The 20,369-nt window shown below is 44.3% G+C and overlaps 1 protein-coding gene across 1 annotated transcript in view; it reads left to right on the forward strand.

Moving 5' to 3' along the window:
* LOC122547843 (immunoglobulin gamma-1 heavy chain-like) overlaps positions 1 to 20,367 on the forward strand; it is a gene marked incomplete at its 3' end in the record, with an annotated part of 30,047 nt that extends 9,680 nt beyond the window's left edge. The window contains exons 4-9 of the mRNA XM_043686417.1: positions 2,597 to 2,911; positions 4,135 to 4,440; positions 7,552 to 7,854; positions 7,945 to 8,262; positions 14,436 to 14,738; positions 20,240 to 20,367. Coding sequence (XP_043542352.1) covers positions 2,597 to 2,911; positions 4,135 to 4,440; positions 7,552 to 7,854; positions 7,945 to 8,262; positions 14,436 to 14,738; positions 20,240 to 20,367 — 1,673 coding nt within the window. The remainder of the gene's footprint in view (positions 1 to 2,596; positions 2,912 to 4,134; positions 4,441 to 7,551; positions 7,855 to 7,944; positions 8,263 to 14,435; positions 14,739 to 20,239) is intronic.
* Between the last annotated feature and the right edge of the window lie 2 nt (positions 20,368 to 20,369).

The raw sequence follows: 20,369 nt of genomic DNA on the forward strand, positions 1-20,369 counted from the left end.
AAGCACCCACCTCCTTTCGCTTTATGCCTGTGTGTCATTGTTGATTGTCTTATTTTCACATATTCGTTCCTCACTTGCTCCGGTTTATCCTGACATTTGCTGTTTTTTCAGTCAGTGTTCCTGCTCTGCAGGACTCTTGTACGTTTTTGACTTTCTGCTGAAACTTTTTGCTTGTCCTGCCATTGGGAAACTGACCAAACTTGGTGCAAAGCTGGTTTCACATCCCACTTGACATCAGAGTTGATTGATGCTGATAGTGAATAACTTTTTGATGAGAGTAAAATTTATATTCCACCCAATCCATTGTACTTGCCTCTCTCTGTTGCAGGTTAAAATTACTCACTGCTGTCCTTCAATTTACCCTTCATTTCCTCCATGTTGTTTGTAACTCATTTAGGAATCGGCTGGTTTTATACATCAGAAAATCTCTTGAGCTCTGCCTGACCAAACTGCATTTGTTGTTGCTCTAATCTGTGTGCAAATATTTATATTTCAGTTGCCCAGTCTGCACCATTGGTCTACATTCCCAATCCTTCCTGTGGCATGAACTCAAACCAAGCTGAGATCAGCCTCCTCTGTCTGGTCAAGGACTTTCATCCCAGGAGTATTCGTCAGACATGGTCCAGTGACAGTGGGGTCATTACCACTGGAATCAGCAAGTATCCTGCAGTCCAGGGGAATGATAAGAAGTACACAATGAGCAGTGTGCTCAAAGTCTCTGCAGCGGATTGGAAAACCAATCGATTCTACTACTGCCAGGCAGGCTACAACTCAAACAACATGGTGGAATACCAATTTGAAACACCGAAAAGTTAGTAACTGTCATTATTTAACTGTTGATATCACAAGATTAATTTGGAAAAGAAACCTTCATTAACAGATATAGGAGATTATTGCACAACAGAACCCCAGAAATTGTTGTGCCTGTGGATTTTATCCCTGTACACCAGCAGTGCTGGCAGTAATAAGATAAACATGTACAGAGGAATCCTGCAATACATGGTAATGGCAGGGTGAACTGCTGTTACCTGTGATACCACTCACTCAATATTCAGTTCTAGAGAAGTCAATGAAAGTGAATATTGGGCAAAGTGTGTTTGGCACAATTCAGTCCAGTTTATGCCTAATTTTAGAGCCCTCGTCTCAATCAGATATTGGTACAGATTCATGTGGGGATGGTCAAGACCATTTGGTCCGTTGTGCCTGTCTGCTCTTTGAAAGAGGTGCCAAATTAGTCCCAGTTCTACTGTCCTTTCCTCATAGGTTGAAGCAGTTATCCAATTCTGTTTTGAAAAGTAACACTGAATCTGCCTCCATCATTCCCTTTCAAATTGCCCATTATCATGTTTCTATTTTTTTAAATCCTCCTCTTCTACACTCTAGCTTCCATTTTTGCCATTTTTTTTAGATCTATGTCCTCTATCTGGGCTTGAGAATGATTTCTGCCCATCTACTCCACCAAAACCCACATAAATTTGAACCCATCCACTTAATCTCACCTGAACCTTCTCTGTTCGACTTAAGGAGAACGAGCCTATTATCTCCAATCCGCACAGTATAACTGAAGTATTCCATCCCTGGAACATTCCACGAAATATCCACTGCACTATTTCCACCCTTTCTGAACGACTTAAGGAGAACGAGCCTATTATCTCCAATCCGCACAGTATAACTGAAGTATTCCATCCCTGGAACATTCCACGAAATATCCACTGCACTATTTCCACCCTTTCTGAAATGTGATACCTAGAACAGGAGACAAAACCCCGATTTAAGGCCTGATCAGTGATTTACAATGGTTTATGACTAAATTCTTTGCTGCTCTGCCCTCAGAAAGCATTTGGTATTTCCAAAGCCGGAGAAAGTGAGAAGTACATATTTCTCTGGACAGTTGAAATATTGCCCTTCTTATCCTTGGCCTGTCCCTAGTGTGACAGATTCTGTTCCATGAAGAACCTTAAGGGTTTGTATCACAATCTGTCAACTTCTCCAGATTGTGTGATCTGCTGCCAGTCCATACAAGTCAACAGCTTTAACCATCTCACTTTACCAGGGCAGGTTTTGAACTCATGGCCTGTTAGACAATATATTTCTTTGAGTCCTGAATCCTTTCTTGCCCATATTGCCATTGCCTTCAGGTTAGAAATGTCACTTGTTTAGAATCTATGGTATTTTAATCCCTCAATCAATGTCACCTCAAAACAATTAGTGCTATCACCATAATTTTGGAGCCAGATTCTTCCATTTATGTAAAGTACCATCTGGTGCTGTCAGTTCTATATTAAATTAATTAGTTGATTGACTAATTAATCAGTTTGTGTTTCCAGTTCAATTTCTCATCTGGTGGATGGTGGTTCAAACAGTGGTACACTCCAACAGTATCAGCTCAACTCTGAAATGAGCTTGAACCCATGACCTTTTGATTTTGACGTGACCATGAGACCAACTGAGCCGCAGCTGATCTATAAGTGTGTAAACTCTCTGTGTAACAGTGTAATTGTTTTCAGAAATAGCTGGTTGTAGCTTTAACACAATCTCTCCAGTTTCATCTAATTGCCATGGATTTATTTACTGGGTCAATCTATTTCTGTTTCAGATGTCCAGATCAAACCTTCCGTTTATGCTTCCAGTACTTACCGTGAGACAAGCTCCAACCAAGATGAGATCAGCCTCCTCTGTCTAGTCAAGGATTTCCAGCCCAAGAGCATCGATCAGACATGGTCCAGTGACAATAGAGTGATCACAACTGGAGTCATTAACTATCCAGCAGTCTTGGGGCAAAATATGACATACACAATGAGCAGTGTGATCAAAGTCTCTGCATCCGAATGGGATGCCAACAAGGTCTACCATTGCAAAGCGGGTTACAAGTCAGATGAAATGGTGACAGCCGAGATCAAAAAGCCGACACGTTAGTACAAGAGCTTACGTATCATTCTAAACTGTACTAGGATCAGGGGATGAAGTTGGAAAGGAACCTTCAGCAACCAGTGAAGGAGGTTTCTGTCCAAAGAGACCACAAATGAATTCTTGTAGCCACATACTCTATCCTGGCTTAACAGTAGTGCTGCTGGGAGCTAAATAAAGACCCATGAGAAATCACCCCAAACTACCCAAGGCAGGGCAACAATGTCAGCGCCTGTGATGCCACAATCCCAGCATTTAGTTCTGCTCAAGTCAGTGAAACTGAATATCGGGACTAGGGCAAGGGGGGAGGGCTGGAGGGATGGGGTTGTGCCACACAGGAAACGAATCCCATAACTTTGTCCACTTTCTGATCCAGCTTCAATATTAGAGCCCTGCACCCACCCTTTAACATATCACCAACAAGATCCTGATTTAGAAAATCATACAGGAAAGGAGGTCATTTAGCCCAATAAATCTGTGCCAGCATTATCAAAGATGCAAAATTGTTTCACTGCTCTGCTCTTTATCTACGATCCTCCCAATGTTTTGTATTCTCAATAATAATCCGTTTCTCTTTCGGAAAATACAGTTGAATCTGCTTCACCGGTCCCTTTCAGGAAGATTCAAACAAATTGCTATGTTTGCAAAGGAAAACGTCCTCATGCCAACCTGGGTTTATTGTATCACTTATTACGAGTGATCTCGCTGGAAATGGAAACAATTCCTCTCCATCCTTTACTGGTTGTTGACCTGATTTCACACACACTCCCAAAACCTTGCAGTGTGGAAGCTCAGTCATTCAGATCAAAACAGAGATTCATAGATTTCGAGATGCTCTTGACATCAAGAGATATCTAGATAATATGAGTATGGCATTGAAGGAGCTGCCGAGCCATGGCACATGAACAGCGGGAGGCCAGGCAGCTCCTTGAGACTACTCCACCATTTCATTAGATCATGGGTGACCTCCAGCTCAACTTCCAGTTACCTGCCTTTGCTCCAGATCCCAGTAAAATGTGATGCTTCACTTGGGAGACCGTAGATATGCTGCTAGCACTCTCTAACCCAGCTCACTTCACATTCATGGTCATTCTCATCAGGCTGTTTATTCCCAAGTGAATCAAAATCAATATTGAAGGCACTGGCATTGTGATGGTTTCTTTTGATGTTGGGGGAGGTCTGTTTCCAAAACGATCACATCGTCTGAAATATTGTATCTTTCCACAGCTCAGGCTCCCCACGTCTTCTCTGTTGTTCCATCCCCGGAAGTTGTCTACAATCAAACTACTGCTGCCTTGGGGTGCATGCTATCTGGATTCTATCCTGACAGTGTACAGGTTTCCTGGTTTAAAGCTGGAGTCCGCCAATCGGGTACCAAACTCCCTTCCAAAAAGGGAAAAGGCAATATGTTTGAAACAATCTCTTACCTGACTGTACAGGTGGCAGATTGGAAGAAAGGGGATGAATACACTTGTGAAGTGATCCATGAGGCTACAAGCTTCAATACCAGGATCAACATGAAGTACCAAGAGGGTAAGTAGAGTCTGATGGGGAGAAAGAATACCCTGTTAGAAATTCAATCTCCTATTGACTGAATGCCTGAACACTTAGTTACAATTTTTGAATTACTGTCCTTCATTGCAGGGAGAGGTGAGATGTTTAGTATTTTCTGTTTTGATATTAAAGTCACATCTGAGTGGAGTATTGTAATGTAATGTATGAAACAGGAAGACCACCTGGGTGGGGTTGCCTGCCTATTAAAACCCTCATTCCATGCTACTCGACGTGACAGCAGTAGAAAGAAAATCAGACGAGATATCAAATGGTCTTCTGAAACCATCCACAGTCCAAATGACCTTCTGTTTCCTCCCACTGCTACCCAAGTGCTGTTTCATCAAGAAATCTTTCCAATGCTGAATTTGAATGAATTACCATGATCTGTTTCAACGATCTCCTGAGGGAGCTTGTCCATGACATAGGGGAGGAGAGGGAAACATGTATAACATTTAAATTTGTATTTCTTCCAATTCCAGGTGAAAAACCGACATGCCACAGTTGTCCTCCTTGCTCTTGTTCTGAGTTTGTGCCAGTACTGCTCTACCACACTAACCTTAATGTGACCCTCAAAAACGGTGAAAAGCACCAATATAACTGTGCCCAACAAAGGTGTCAAATAAAGTTGTGAGCTCATTATGAATGGAATTGGCTGTTGAGTTTTATTACAAGTCATCTGGCAGGTTCAAATCCCCAGCTCATGGAGTCTGTCAGAATGATAGTGTAAAGACTGTGAGAAGTGACAGCCCAGGTTAATGTTTCCCACTCCTTATTGAAGTGGTTACTGTTTGGTGACCTGTACTGGTTTAGGTTGAAATGTCCTGATCTCACAGTTTGACCCTCACCACTTGGCTTTGACTCAAGTTGACAAAAATTTGACGATTATTTGTCACCCATGGGGGCCATCACCTTGATCTAATAAAGTCGGATTTGGTCTCTTTCTTCAATGATGTTGGTCCTGAGGCAAGTTGGTAATTCAGGCCATAAGGACTTATCTGGTGCCCTGTACAATCTGGTAGGTTTTGGGTGGAAACACAGGACAGTAAAATTGGAGAAGTTCCCTTCAATCCTGGATACTGACAATGGTCAATGAAAGGTACATGATGTTCACAAGGAATTCAAATTGACAAAGTTCCTTTTAATGTCTCCATGAGGGTATGTGGAGTGAACTGCCCCTTATCCTGTGATTTCACCATTTTACAATGGTATGGGGAGTGCTTCTGACCCTGTGAGGATTGATTGTGGGAGAGCAAACATTAAGACTTGGTTACTAATAGAATGATCAATGATAACCTGGAAGGAAATTGCTCAACATCTTGTCTGAAAGGTGGGCGAGCGAAGCAGAACATCTGAAGCTAATAACAGGCGTGACCCTGTCAGACACTGTCCTGAACATCAGCCCAAACTGCAGCCAGAGGAGTTGGTATACAGTGTTCATGAATGGTTTTGACCAGGACACAGACAGAGTCATTATTCTCTCTGCAAATATTAACTCAATATGATATGGACAGTGAGCAATCAGTGTGGATCAAAGCAGGCACCATAGTTGTGGTTTGCACAGTGAATGTGTTTGTACGCAAATTGCGTACAGAACACAGGGCACTGCAGGATATCTGAAGTGATGATAATTCTTCAAGAGTCAAGAAAAAAGAAGAGCATATGACAAATTCAATGAATCATTACCCTCCCAACTGATGGCTCTGAGCAAAGTTGGAGGGGGTGGGGAAATATTCTATACAAATGACCTCCAACCTGCAACAACAGTGGGCTTTCATTACACCTGGTGATACATCAGGGTTGCTCTTGCAATGTAAAAATGAATCAACTTCCTCAGCAGGTGGTAACATCAATGACATCTTGCACTTATAGAGTTTCTTAAATGTGATAGAACATCCCAAGATGGTGAAAAACCAGAGAGGAATTGAAACTGAGTCTAAAAATGGTAAGACAAGGATATGACCAAAGGTTTGGCCAATAAGCTGGTTTTTAACAGTGTCTTGGAGGAGGAGAGAGAAAGAGAGGGAGAACAAGTCACTGAGCGGGTAGGCAGTGAATTGCATAGATTCAGACCTGGCCACCAATGAATTTGCAAACCAAGATTACAGAGCGAGGGAAGCCCATGGCAATAAAACATTGGGATAAGAGTCATAAAACAGAGGCTTCCAGTGCTGACTCCAATGAGGTAAAAAGTATCAGACATCCTAAAGTGCTTCACAGCCAATTAAGTATTTAAATGGGAAGTGACTCTTGCAATGTAGGAAGCATTGTAGCCAACCTGCACAGACCGAGCTCCCACAAAAGTCAATCCAAGAATGACCTAGTAATCTGCCTTTTGTAATGATGAGTGAGTGATAAAATTGGCCAGGACATTGGGAGGCGAGTCTCCTGCTTTTCTGCAGAATAATGCTCTGCCATCTGTACCTTCCACTTGACACAGCAGTCAGGACCTCATTTTCATTTCTCATCCAAAGACAACACCTCTGACAGTGCAGCACTCCCTCTGGTCTGCCCTGAATTGCCAGCTTTGAGATTTGTACCCAAGTGGGATATGAGCCAACAATGCCAACACAGAGGTGCCAGCAACAGTGTGTGGTTGAAAGAAATGAGCTTCTTTTTGATTTGGTGTACTCGACGTCAGGAATCAATCCACTGTCACAGGAAAGTGAAAAAGAACTTGTTCAGTTGTTCATTTTGTTGTACCTCTGTCTCACTCCATTTCACAAATCAGAGATTACATTTATTAATACTGTTGTCTCTGAAAACTGCTCAGCCCACAACTCAATTACAGTCCTCGCAGTGGATTCTTGATCACTTGGTAAACACATTCAAAATGGATCTGGCTCTTTCTTAATGCACTGATTGTACTTTCTTGGTCAAAACTTGTAAAACATGCTTTAAATAGCCCTTCGATTTTCTAATGGTCAGGTATTTGCTCTAGAAGTTCTGGATTAAAAACAATTCCAGTTCCAGGCCACTTCTGTCCCCATGTTTCATTGATTCTAATGATAACAAAGCCTTCCCTAAACATTTAACACCTGCTGATACCAGAAAATGCCAATTCTTCTGAAATTTTTCCTTTCCCTTTCCCAGAAATGTCTCTATTTCTCCAAAATCCTTCCATGGAAGAGCTTTGGATCAACAAGACTGCCACCTTGGTATGTACAGCAGTCTGTTCTGATCCCAGCCAAGTCCGGATCACCTGGAATGTAAATGGGAAGCAGAGAAGTGAAGGGGTTACAGCTCAGCCACAGAGAGAGGAAGGCACCCAGTACATCATCATCAGCCAACTCCGAACCACAGCAGAAGAGTGGGAGAACGGGATGGAGGTTGTGTGCTCTGCTCAAAATGATCCCTCATCCTCACCAGTTACAAAACGGTCACGGAGTGTAAGAGGTGGGCAAGAGATCAAAAATTATATATCTGACTTTGCCAAGCTCGAAGGAAAGAGTTTAACACTTCCTTTGTTTTACCTGTCTGTTCCAGTTCCGCCAAAACATCCAGAGATCAGACTGTTGCCTCCACTGGCCCAAGAGATCAAGAATCAGAGCAGAGTTACACTAGAGTGTGTGATCACTGGATTTTACCCGGACAGCATACAGGTCTCCTGGGAGAAGGATGGCAGCCTGACCTCCTCCAACACCCGTGCTGGCCCCACTGCTCTGGAGCAGACAGAGACATTCAGTGTCAGGCACTACCTGAATGTGAGAACAGAGGAGTGGAGGAAAGGCTCAGTCTTCACCTGTGCAGTGAGTCATCCACCCTCCAACTTTAACATCAGGAAGGAGGTGAAGAATGTCCAAGGTAAGTTCTCAGCCTGATGCCAAGATTGACATAATTCATCCTCATAGAAACTCTCCTCCTGCAAGTTCAAAAAGACAAAATATTGCATCTGCGTGTAGTTCCGTACTCTTTACTGCAGGGCAATGAAGGTGGAATTACTCTTCCAGTTTGAGACAGGAACAGAACCCATCCTGTTCCAGGTGGGAATGGTGGTTGCTCTTGTTCTCACTGTGTGGCGAGGTTCCTGTGTGTAGAGAACTTTGACATCATTCTCTCTGAAGACAATATAAATGTGACCAACAAATGTCTGGAATCCATTGATGGGTTGGTTGTGAATGAATCACCTTGATCTGGTAAAAGAAGGTTGTTCTATTGTAAAGATGTTGGTTGTCAGTGGAGTTGCTGAGAGAGAACACAAGAAACCTATGGGGGCCCAATACGGCCCAGTAAACTTTGAGAACTGTTTGACTGTTGAAATGCGAAATCTTCTATTCAAATTGGAATTAGAATTCGAGTTGGTTTTATTGACACGTGCACTCGAATGAGTACAGTGAAAAATTTGCAATGTAGCTGCTTATGCTGCCATCTTAGGTACAGGAGACCTAGGTACAGATACTTAAGTCTTTGTTACAGAATTGAAAGATGAATAAATAAAGTCTACCAGAGGAAGAGAAAGGTTTTGAGAATGGAATAGTGTAGGTTAGAGCGGCTTCAGATGGGTCTTACAGACCAGTGCAACATTGAGGGCCAAAAGACCTGTACTCTACTGTAATATTCTGTTCTATGTTCTGAAAAGTACTCGAATTACTCAATCGGCCTGGTCTCGGCCTCGCCTCCTGTTCCGGCCTGGTCTCGGCCTCGCTTCCTGTTCCGGCCTGGTCTCGGCCTCGCTTCCTGTTCCTGCCTCGTCTCGGACTCACCTCCCATTCCGGCCTGGTCTCGGCCTCGCTTCCTGTTCCGGCCTGGTCTCGGACTCGTCTTCCATTCGGACCTGGTCTTAGACTCACCTCCCATGCGGACCTGGTCTTAGACTCACCTCCCATACGGGTCGGGTCTCGGACTCGCCTCCCATTCGGGTCTGGTCTCAGACTCCCCTCCCATTCGGGTCTGCTCTTAGACTCACCTCCCATGCGGGTCTGGTCTCGGACTCGTCTCCCATGTGGGTCTGGTCTCGGACTCGCCTCCCATTCGGGTCTGGTCTTAGACTCACCTCCCATGCGGACCTGGTCTAAGACTCACCTCCCATGTGGGTCTGGTCTCGGACTCGCCTCCCATGCGGGTCTGGTCTCGGACACGCCTCCCATGCGGGTCTGGTCTCGGACTCGCCTCCCATGCGGGTCTGGTCTCGGACTCGCCTCCCATGCGGACCTGGTCTCGGACTCACCTCCCATGCGGACCTGGTCTCGGACTCGCCTCCCATGCGGGTCTGGTCTCGGACTCGCCTCCCATACGTGTCTGGTCTCGGACACGCCTCCCATGCGGACCTGGTCTTAGACTCACCTCCCATGCGGACCTGGTCTCGGACTCGCCTCCCATGCGGGTCTGTCTCGGACTCGCCTCCCATGCGGGTCTGGTCTCGGACATGCCTCCCATGCGGTTCTGGTCTCGGACACGCCTCCCATGCGGGTCTGGTCTCGGACTCGCCTCCCATGCGGGTCTGGTCTCGGACTCGCCTCCCATTCGGACCTGGTGTCGGACTCGTCTCCCATGTGGGTCTGGTCTCGGACTCGCCTCCCATTCGGACCTGGTCTTAGACTTACCTCCCATGTGGGTCTGGTCTCGGACTCGCCTCCCATTCGGACCTGGTGTCGGACTCGCCTCCCATGTGGTCTCGGACTCGCCTCCCATGCGGGTCTGGTCTCGGACTCACCTCCCATGTGGGTCTGGTCTCGGACTCGCCTCCCATGCGGGTCTGGTCTCGGACATGCCTCCCATGCGGTTCTGGTCTCGGACTCGCCTCCCATGCAGGTCTGGTCTCGGACTCGCCTCCAAAGCGGGTCTGGTCTCGGACTCGTCTCCCATGCGAACCTGGTCTCGGACTCGCCTCCCATTCGGACCTGGTCTCGGACTCACCTCCCATGCGAACCTGGTCTCGGACTCACCTCCCATGCAGGTCTGGTCTCGGACTCGCCTCCCATGTGGGTCTGGTCTCGGACTCGTCTCCCATGCGGACCTGGTCTCGGACTCGTCTCCCATGCGGACCTGGTCTTGGACTCACCTCCCATGCGGGTCTGGTCTCGGACTCGTCTCCCATTCGGACCTGGTCTCGGACTCACCTCCCATGTGGGTCAGGTCTCGGACTCGCCTCCCATGCGGACCTGGTCTTAGACTCACCTCCCATGCGGACCTGGTCTCGGACTCACCTCCCATGCGGGTCTGGTCTCGGACTCGTCTCCCATTCGGACCTGGTCTCGGACTCACCTCCCATGCGGGTCTGGTCTCGGACTCGTCTCCCATGCGGGTCTGGTCTCGGACTCGCCTCCCATGTGGGTCTGGTCTCGGACTCACCTCCCATGTGGGTCAGGTCTCGGACTCGTCTCCCATATGGGTCTGGTCTCGGACTCACCTCCCATGCGGACCTGGTCCCGGACTCGCCTCCCATGTGGGTCTGGTCTCGGACTCGCCTCCCATTCGGGTCTGATCACGGACCCGCCTCCCATGCGGGTCTGGTCTCGGACCGGCCTCCCATGCGGGTCTGGTCTCGGACTCACCTCCCATGTGGGTCTGGTCTCGGACTCACCTCCCATGCGGGTCTGGTCTCGGACTCACCTCCCATGCGTGTCTGGTCTGGGACTCGCCTCCAGGACTCGCCAACGACACCCTCCAGTCTGGCAGTCAATTCCTCTATTCCCTCTGGGTAATTTTAGAAGTTAAAAGTTTTGGAAGAAACAAAAACTGCAGCAAAGAGAAGGGAAAGAGAAAAGGAACTAGTGGAGCAGAGGAGCTCCAGCTGGAGTTTCCACTCTGCTGCCATCTTGCCGATGTACCCATTACCCAGTTATTGACCGCAGTCCATTACACTTCAATCCACACAAAATAGCCAGCTCAGAAAGTTTATGGGTTTTGAGGAGCAAATGAAATTGAACCTTGTTTGCTGAACAGTATCAGGATTTTACAACAACAAGGCGTGTTCTCCACTACTCTGAGAGCTTATGTGCTGAGAGATCACTGATCATTAGGGATAGTTAGATGGTGACATTTGGTCATTTCTGAAGGCAGGGCTGAGCAGTTTACAAATATCAGAATATTTCTCATTACCAATGTGAATATTAAATCCAAGCTGTCAAATTGCTGACCACACCCAAATTTTTATACACACTCCCAAGGGATTGTGTACATTAAACCAATGATTACAACTTACTGACAACAGAATGTGATTAACTTCAATGTAATCAATCTCTCAATTTGTCAATATTTTTGTCTTGGAACTGTTCAGTATCATACGTAAAAAGTGAGGAGGGGAGAGAAACCAAACCCATCTCAAGGGAATAAAAATCATGCTCTTGTTGGACAACGTGTGTTGAATGTCATCTGAAAATGCAGCCGGGGAGTTGATTCTCAAGGGTCATTGAGGACTTCATCTTGATGCAATAACAGTTATGTTTTACATTACAGTCAACAGTTAACATCATAATATATAAGGGAGTTGTGATTTTTGGGTGCAATGTGCCAACAAAGTGTTCAGAACACGTGCTGAGTGTGGGATATCTGAAATGACAATGAGTGTTTGGAAATTTAGTAGTAATGGGGAAAATGTGTGAAGCGTTTGGTAAACCATCCACTTCCCACTCCCACAACTCAGACATGCCAGTGTGGGGCAGGATGTACATGCTTTGCCCAAATGACCCCCAAACACTAGCACAAGGGGGATTTTTGACACTCCCTCTGAATTTATGGGCTGTTGTGTTTGTTGCAAACTAATCATCTTCCTTCACAGAGAGTTACCTACAATAAGCTGCCATTCAGGAAAAGGTCCTAAAGTGTTGCACTAGAGAGTTATCAATCAGAAACTGACACTTAGCCAATGGAGCAGATATCAGGGAGAAGGAATAGTTCTTAAGGAGCACCTTACAGGACTGAGAGTTGGACATGTAATCATGATTCAGGGATGGATTTCTATAAGTCATGGCCTCGTTGCCTGAAGGAACAACTACCAGTGCTGGAGTGAAAGGCGTGGGAGATATAGAAAGGGTCAGATTTGCAGGAATGTAGAGTTCACTGACACATGTGCAGCTGATAAGTGTGACAGACATAAGGAGATGGGAGACTAAGGAAAGGCATAAACACAAGGATAAGCATTTTAAAATTGAGACATTCCAAGGCTGTTTCTAAAAGAGGTGAGAGGTCCTCATTGCTTCAATCTGCTCAATGTCACAAATCAGGGACTGGGCTGAAGGTGCTTTCAGTGAATAAGCCATTTTTCAGTCGTATCTTTTGTGAAGCATCTGCATTTATCTCACTGCATTTCACAGAGTTTCCATTTTATTAACATTGTGACAGTTACATGTTGTCTAAACCCACAACTCAATCGCAGTCCTCATTGTGAATCTATTGTGTTTATACACACTGCCTATGGATTGTGTACATTAAACCAATGATTACAACTTACTGACAACAGAATGTGATTAACTTCAATGTAATCAATCTCTCAATTTGTCAATATTTTTGTCTTGGAACTGTTCAGTATCATACGTAAAAAGTGAGGAGGGGAGAGAAACCAAAGCCATCTCAAGGGAATAAAAATCATGTTCTTGGTGGACACCGTGTGTTGAATATTATCTGAAAATGCAGCCGGGGAGTTGATTCTCAAAGCTCATTGAGGACTTCATCTTGATGCAATAACAGTTATGTTTTACATTGCAGTCAACAATTAACATCATAATATATAAGGGAGTTGTGATTTTTGGGTGCAATGTGCCTACAAAGTGTTCAGAACACGTGCTGAGTGTGGGATATCTGAAATGACAATGAGTGTTTGGAAATTTAGTAGTAATGGGGAAAATGTGTGAAGCGTTTGGTAAACCATCCACTTCCTACTCCCACAACTCAGACATGCCAGTGTGGGGCAGGATGTACATGCTTTGCCCAAATGACCCCCAAACACTAGCACAAGGGGGATTTTTGACACTCCCTCTGAATTTATGGGCTGTTGTGTTTGTTGCAAACTAATCATCTTCCTTCACAGAGTGTTACCTACCATAAGCTGCAATTCAGGAAAAGGTCCTAAAGTGTTGCACTGGAGAGTTATCAATCAGAAACTGACACTTAGCCAATGGAGCAGATATCAGGGAGAAGGAATAGTTTTTAAGGATCACCTTACAGGACTGAGAGTTGGACATGTACTCATGATTCAGGGATGGATTTCTAGAAGTCAGGGCCTCAGTGCCTGAAGGAACAACTACCAGTGCTGGAGTGAAAGGCGTGGGAGATGTAGAAAGGGTCAGATTTGCAGGAATGTAGAGTTCACTGACACATGTGCAGCTGATAAGTGTGACAGACATAAGGAGATGGGAGACTAAGGAAAGGCATAAACACAAGGATAAGCATTTTAAAATTGAGACATTCCAAGGCTGTTTCTAAAAGAGATGAGAAGTCCTCATTGCTTCAATCTGCTCAATGTCACAAATCAGGGACTGGGCTGAAGGTGCTTTCAGTGAATAAGCCATTTTTCAGTTGTATCTTTTGTGAAGCATCTGCATTTATCACACTGCATTTCACAGAGTTTCCATTTTATTAACATTGTGACAGTTACATGTTGTCCAAACCCACAACTCAATCGCAGTCCTCATTGTGAATCTATTGGTCATAATCACAGCAAATGCATTCAAAGAGGATGTAGCAGGACCTTGATGCTCTGATTATGTTTTCGCAGTCAGAGTGCAAGCCAAGGTCTATGTGACAACGTTTAAACAATCTTGAGATTATCTAATGTTCAATTCAATGTGAGATTAACTGGTGTGTGATTTCATCCAGTATCAGCTGATGATTTTGCACATTATAAAATACTGAAGACAAAATTCTCCTCTGTGCTGATCTGTCACCATTTCTCATCAACAGCAAAATCTCTCTTAACATTCTGAATCCTCCTGACACCTCCTGTCCTGTCAGTCTCCTACCACATTTGCTGTCCTGGCATGTCACTCCCGACACAAAACAATTTCAATTCTTCTGAACTTTTCCTTTCCCATTCCTAGAAATATCAGTTTTTATTCGCAATCCTTCTAAGGAAGAGGTTTGGATCAACCGGACTGCTACTGTGTTGTGTACGGCAGTCTGTTCTGATCCCAGCCAGATCCGGATCACCTGGAATGTGAATGGGAAGCAGAGAAGTGAAGGGGTTACAACGCAGCAACAGAAAGAGGAAGGCACCAAATACATGGTCATCAGCCAACTCCGAACTACAGCAGAGGAGTGGGAGAATGGGATGGAGGTTGTGTGCTCTGCTCAAAGTGGTTCCTCCTCTTCTCCCGTGTCAAAACGAACAAGGAGCATAAAAGGTAGGCAAGTGAATGAAAAATTATATAACTGACATTGCTAACCTCAAAGGAAAATGTTTAACACCATCTTTGTTTTGTTCGTTGGTTCCAGTTCAGCCAAAAAGTCCACATTCAGTGTCAGGCACTACCTGAGTGTGAGCACAGAGGAGTGGTGGAAAGGCTCAGTCTTCACTTGTGCAGTGAGTCATCCACCCTCCAACTTTAACAGCAGGAAGGAGGTGAAGAATGTCCAAGGTAGGTGCTGGACCTGACTCCAACATTGACACACTTTTCTCTTCATTACTATAACCTGCAATTGGGCCAGTCATGTTTAATGCTAACAGTAATGATGTTCATTACTGTAGTTATGTGAATGGGAAACTAATCTTAAGATTAGAGCAACTGAAGAAAGAAAAACACAATTGCTCTTTGTGTAACTCCTTTCACAATTTCCGATTCCAAAGTACTTTACAATGCAGCCAACAAGGAATTTTTTGAAGTTTAATGACTATTGTGGTGCATGATTCCTGTCAATTAATTGCACACACAATGTTCAGGTGAATAGGAAGGGGAGTTTTACTGCTGTAGTATTATCCAGGGCATGAATGGGATTTCCCAGTTGTCATCTTCAAGTTAGTGGCTGTGGGATCTTCTTGTTTCACTTGACAGGACAGACAGGGCATTGCCACATCCAACAGCACTGCCTCAGTGTTGACACTGATGTGTTGCATTGATTATACACTCGATGACAGAGAGTGGGCTTTGGACACACACAACTTTCTGATCTAGATGAGAGAATCCCACCAAGAAGATAAAGCTGAAATGTTAACTAGTTAGCCACAAAACTGAGATCAACTCCCTCCAAAGTACTTTGGTAATCTGGCTTTATATAAAGGCTGGAAATAAAAAGTTAACATCAGTGAAAGGGACTGGCAAGTTTACTTGAACTCTTGCCGACCAAGACCCTTTGTGACTGCAGGAAAGGAAATGGGGCACGGCCTGAAACTGTAGTGCCATATGGGGAGTGTCTAAAGTTCAACTCAGCTCCTACCTGTTTCTTTTCTAATGCCTTCCAAATATTGATTTGTGAATAGTGCATTTCAATGAACTGCCCTGATCTGCTTCCACAGCCTCCCGAGAGAACCAGCTCCACAGGTTGATTTCTCAGTGAAATATTGGTGCCCCATTTTAGTTCAGAATTGACCCCTGACCCACGTAAAGTGCAGGGCAGCTCCTCTAATCTGACTATTCTGGTCAAGGTGCAAAAGCTTGTCATGGTTTACATGGTGGTGTGCCTTGAATTTCCTAAATAAACAGGGTGTTGCAGTATTCAGGGGCTGGGTGGAGCTCCCACATTCCCAGCACAGGGATTGGGAGGTGAAAATGTACAAATCTTAAATCTGCAACTCTTCCTGTTCCAGGTGGAAATGCAAATCTTCCAGTTCCAGGTGGAAATGCTGCTTGCTCTTGCCCTCCTTGCTCTTGTTCTGGGTGTATGCCAAGGTTCCTGTTTCAGACTAATTTAAACCTGACACTCCCTGATGGTGCACAACACCAATATAAATGCCACCAACAAATCTGTGAAATAAAGTGATTGATCATGAATCAAATGGTCCGTTGAATTTTATTGCAAATTGTTTGGGTTGCAAATCAGTCTGTGGTGACTGTCTTAATTAAAGTATGCAAATACGGAAGAGATACAGACCTATCTGAAATTCTCCCAACCAATCCAATCCTTATCTATATAGTCATTTTGGTTTGTAAACTTGACCAGGCCAGTTTGGATTGGATTCAGCCTCACAGCTTGACCATTACCTCTCTGGTCTGATTCTAGTAGCCAAGACTTACAATGCATCCTCTGACTCAGAAAGACTGCAGAATTGGAAATGGGTGAAAGGGATGGACAGGGATACAACAGCCAGATATCTTCAATTGAACCAGTAGGTTCAACCCTTTCAGTGATATGGTGCTGAGAAAGGTTAATGAAGCAGAACACAGAAATGCAAATTCAGCAAGTGTAGGGTGAGATTCCTGTGTAGTAGAAATGAAAATAATATCGTTTGTCCGTCTCCTGGGACAATATTAGTCAATGACAGGGCACTCCGTGTCCACAAGAAAGATGCTGGTGGAATCCTTTTTTTAAATAATTTTTAGGAATGGTATATTTAATTAGTTACAATTACCCAATAATATCAGCATTTCTCAATTTCACTCATTGAGGCTTTATCATTGGAGGTAGCCTGTAATGGGGGGCTGTGAAATGTTCAGACATGGCCATAGTGGAAAGCAGGGATGAGCAACTCATAAACATTAGAATGTTTGAATTCAACACAGTGCAAAACAAAACTCAGTCTAAAATCATTGAATGCCCATCAAAATATGTTTTAAAAACTTTCAACGATATCCTATGACAGGCCTCAACACAATCAATCTCAATCCATCAGTAAGTTGAAAGGAAATTAGTTTTTATTCTATGACAGGATGTGACCATTGCTTGTCAAAGCCAGCCTTTGTAGCTTAATCCTAATTGTCCTTGGTAATTGTGAGCAGCCTTCTTGCACATATGACCATCCAGTTGCTTTTTAAATGTTGTAATTATTCCAGTCTCCACCACCTCCTCTGGAAGATCATTCCATACAGGCACCACCCTCTCCATGAAAAAGTTACCACTCAGATCCCTTTTGAATTTTTTCCCTCTAGTTGTGTACTCCCCCACCCCAGGGAAAAGACTTAACTATTGACTCTATCCATACCCCTCATGATTTTTTCAACCCCCATAAGCCTTTGATGCTCCACTGAAAACAGCCCCAGCTCATTCAGCCGCTCCCTATAGCTCAAACCCTCCAACCCTGGCAACATTCTTGTAAATATCTTCTGAACCAATAAGTGTTCACCATTTGTTTTAATAAAAGGCCAGGGGGAAAAGCAAGAACCTTGTAAATTCAAAAAGTACTTATTCCTGTCAGGCTGATACTGTGTGCTGAACATCAACTGAAGAAACCCAGTGGATCCCAGTGTTCACTGATGGTTTTGGCCCAGACCCAAGTATTAATCGGATGTGACAAGGGGAAAACCAGGATTGTGGAATAAAGCAGACAGCACATTTATGGCCTGCACTGTGAATGTGTGCATGAAACAGGCACAGGACATCCAGTGAGTTTTGTGATATCTGATGATGATCCTTTGGGAAACGGATGTAAAGGATAAAACTTTGGAAGAATTGAATAAAATCACACTTTTGCTCGTCCAGTATTTGGTGTGAAGTAGAGGGGAATGTATGGGTTGTGGAGAAATGATTCCCAACCATAGCAAGGCATGAGCTTTTCTTGCTTCCTCTGTTTCACAGTTTGTCAGGACTGAAAATGCCAAGATTATTAATTTCTGTGTCCAAAATCAACAGGAGTTTGGATTTAAATAGTGCCTTGAATACAGTGAAGTGTATCAATCTGCTTCACTTCAAACATACAGAAGAAAAATGTTAGGTCACGACGCAATGACAGCAGTGTGTTCTGTGTCCAAAGTACACTGCAACATCTCAACAAGCCTCCATCCCAGAAATGTCTACCAGCTGGAAGGCCAAAAAAAGCAGAGCGATAGAACAGTGCCCCGTCAATTCCCTCCCAGCCACACACGTCTGACCTGCAACTACATTGAAACTTCATAAATGTTGCACAGTCACAATTCAGGGACTCATTTCATAACAGCTAGACTGGAGCTCGACCTACCCCAGATGTACTGCAGCTTTTGATGAACATGGCTTACCACCACGAAACGATGAAAAAACACTCTCATATACCAGCATGGATGGAGGCGCGGTTAATGGACAGAAAGCAAAGGGATAAGAGAAAAACCAGGTGGCTGCAGCTATTCACGATCTGTATCACTGACATAGATGAAGAGGGAGTTGTAGGCCTGCTAAAGATTACCGAGATAGGAGGATGGGAGACAACAGAGACACTTGAACAAAGATACACCATGTAAAAATTGAGGCAATCCTAGCTCAGTGCGACTAGAAAAGAGACATTGATTCAGTATGTTCCACATCACAACATGATGCACAGAATCACAAGAAGCCTGTGAATAAACAAGGAGAAAGTGAGGACTGTAGATGCTGGAGATCAGAGTCAAGAGTGTGGCGCTAGAAACGCACAGCAGGTCAGGCACCATCTGAGGAGCATCAACGTTTTGGGCACAAGCCCTTCAAACAAGTCTTGATTCAATTGTTCCTTTATCTAATGAATTTATATCTGTCTCTCTTACTGCACTTCATAAATCACAGATGCCTTTTATTAACATCGTCACATCAAAATGTCACTCACACCCACAGCTCAACTGTAATCCCCACTGTGAATGCACTGACCATACTTACAGGGAACAGATTACAATGATTTCTGCCGTGTTCTTTTTGCCTGCACAATGTTTTCTTGAATAAGATGTAAAATCAAAGAAATGCAAGATAATGTTTCAACTGTCCTGGGAATTTTTAATGTTGTTTTACTCCCATTTAAGAATGATCTCATTACAACATGTACAATGCAGACAAGCTGGACAGATTGGAGGAATAAACACAGACAATTCTGGAGCAACTCTGTAGTTCAGGCAGCAACCGCAGAGAGAGAAACAGCATTAATGTTTCCAGTCTGGGATGAACTGTTCTGAAGGAGACCAAAGGGTCATGGTCTCAGGATACAGGATAGGCCATTTTGGACTGAGATCAGAAGAACTTGCTTCAGAGGGAGGTAGACCTATGGAATTCTCTGCCCCAGAGATTGGAGGGGTCATTGTCACTGAATATGGTTAACAAGGAAATAGATACATTTCTGGGGGCTAAAGGTGAAAATGGGTATTAGAAGAGAAGGGGTGTGGCATTGAGATAGAGGATCAGCATGATCAGACTGAATGAACCAAATTGCCTGACTCTGCTCAAAGTTTCTATTTCTCATGTTTCAGCTTCAGTACAGATTCAATCGACATCAGTTGGAGATGTTACAGGTTAAATAGGATTCTCAATTCAAGTTTCTTATGTCCACACGTCATATTGATCATTATCAATGGAAAAGTCTTATCTAAATTCTGAAGGTTGCTGACACTAAACAATATCCATTCCTCTGAGACTTTTCCTTTCTCATTCCCAGAAATGTCTATATTTATCCGAAATCCTTCTATTTTGGAGATTTGGATCAATAAGACTGCTACTGTGGAGTGTGCAGTGGTCTGTTCTGATCCAAGCCAGGTTCAGATCTCCTGGGAAGTCAGCGGTAAGAAGAGACGTGAAGTGATTAAGACTCAGCGACTCATACAAGAAGGAAGCTTACCCACGGTCATCAGTCAACTCCAAACCAGTGCTGAGGAGTGGGAGAGTGGGGTCGATTTTGTGTGCTCTGCCCAAAGTGCTCCCTCCTCCTCCACTGTGTCAAAACGAACAAGGAGCTTAAAAGGTAAGTAAGAGACTAAAAAAAATACATGACCTGGTCAACCTCAAAGGAAAGAGTTCAATACCTTCTTTTGTCTGTTGGTTCCAGCTCCACCAAAAAGTCCCCAAGTCAGACTGCTGCCTCCTTCAGCCCAAGAGATCAAGAATCAGAGCAGAGTTACACTCGAGTGTGTGATCACTGGATTTTACCCGGACAGCATACAGGTCTCCTGGGAGAA

Source organism: Chiloscyllium plagiosum, unplaced genomic scaffold, assembly GCF_004010195.1.
Source record: "Chiloscyllium plagiosum isolate BGI_BamShark_2017 unplaced genomic scaffold, ASM401019v2 scaf_15524, whole genome shotgun sequence".
NCBI lineage: Eukaryota > Metazoa > Chordata > Chondrichthyes > Orectolobiformes > Hemiscylliidae > Chiloscyllium > Chiloscyllium plagiosum.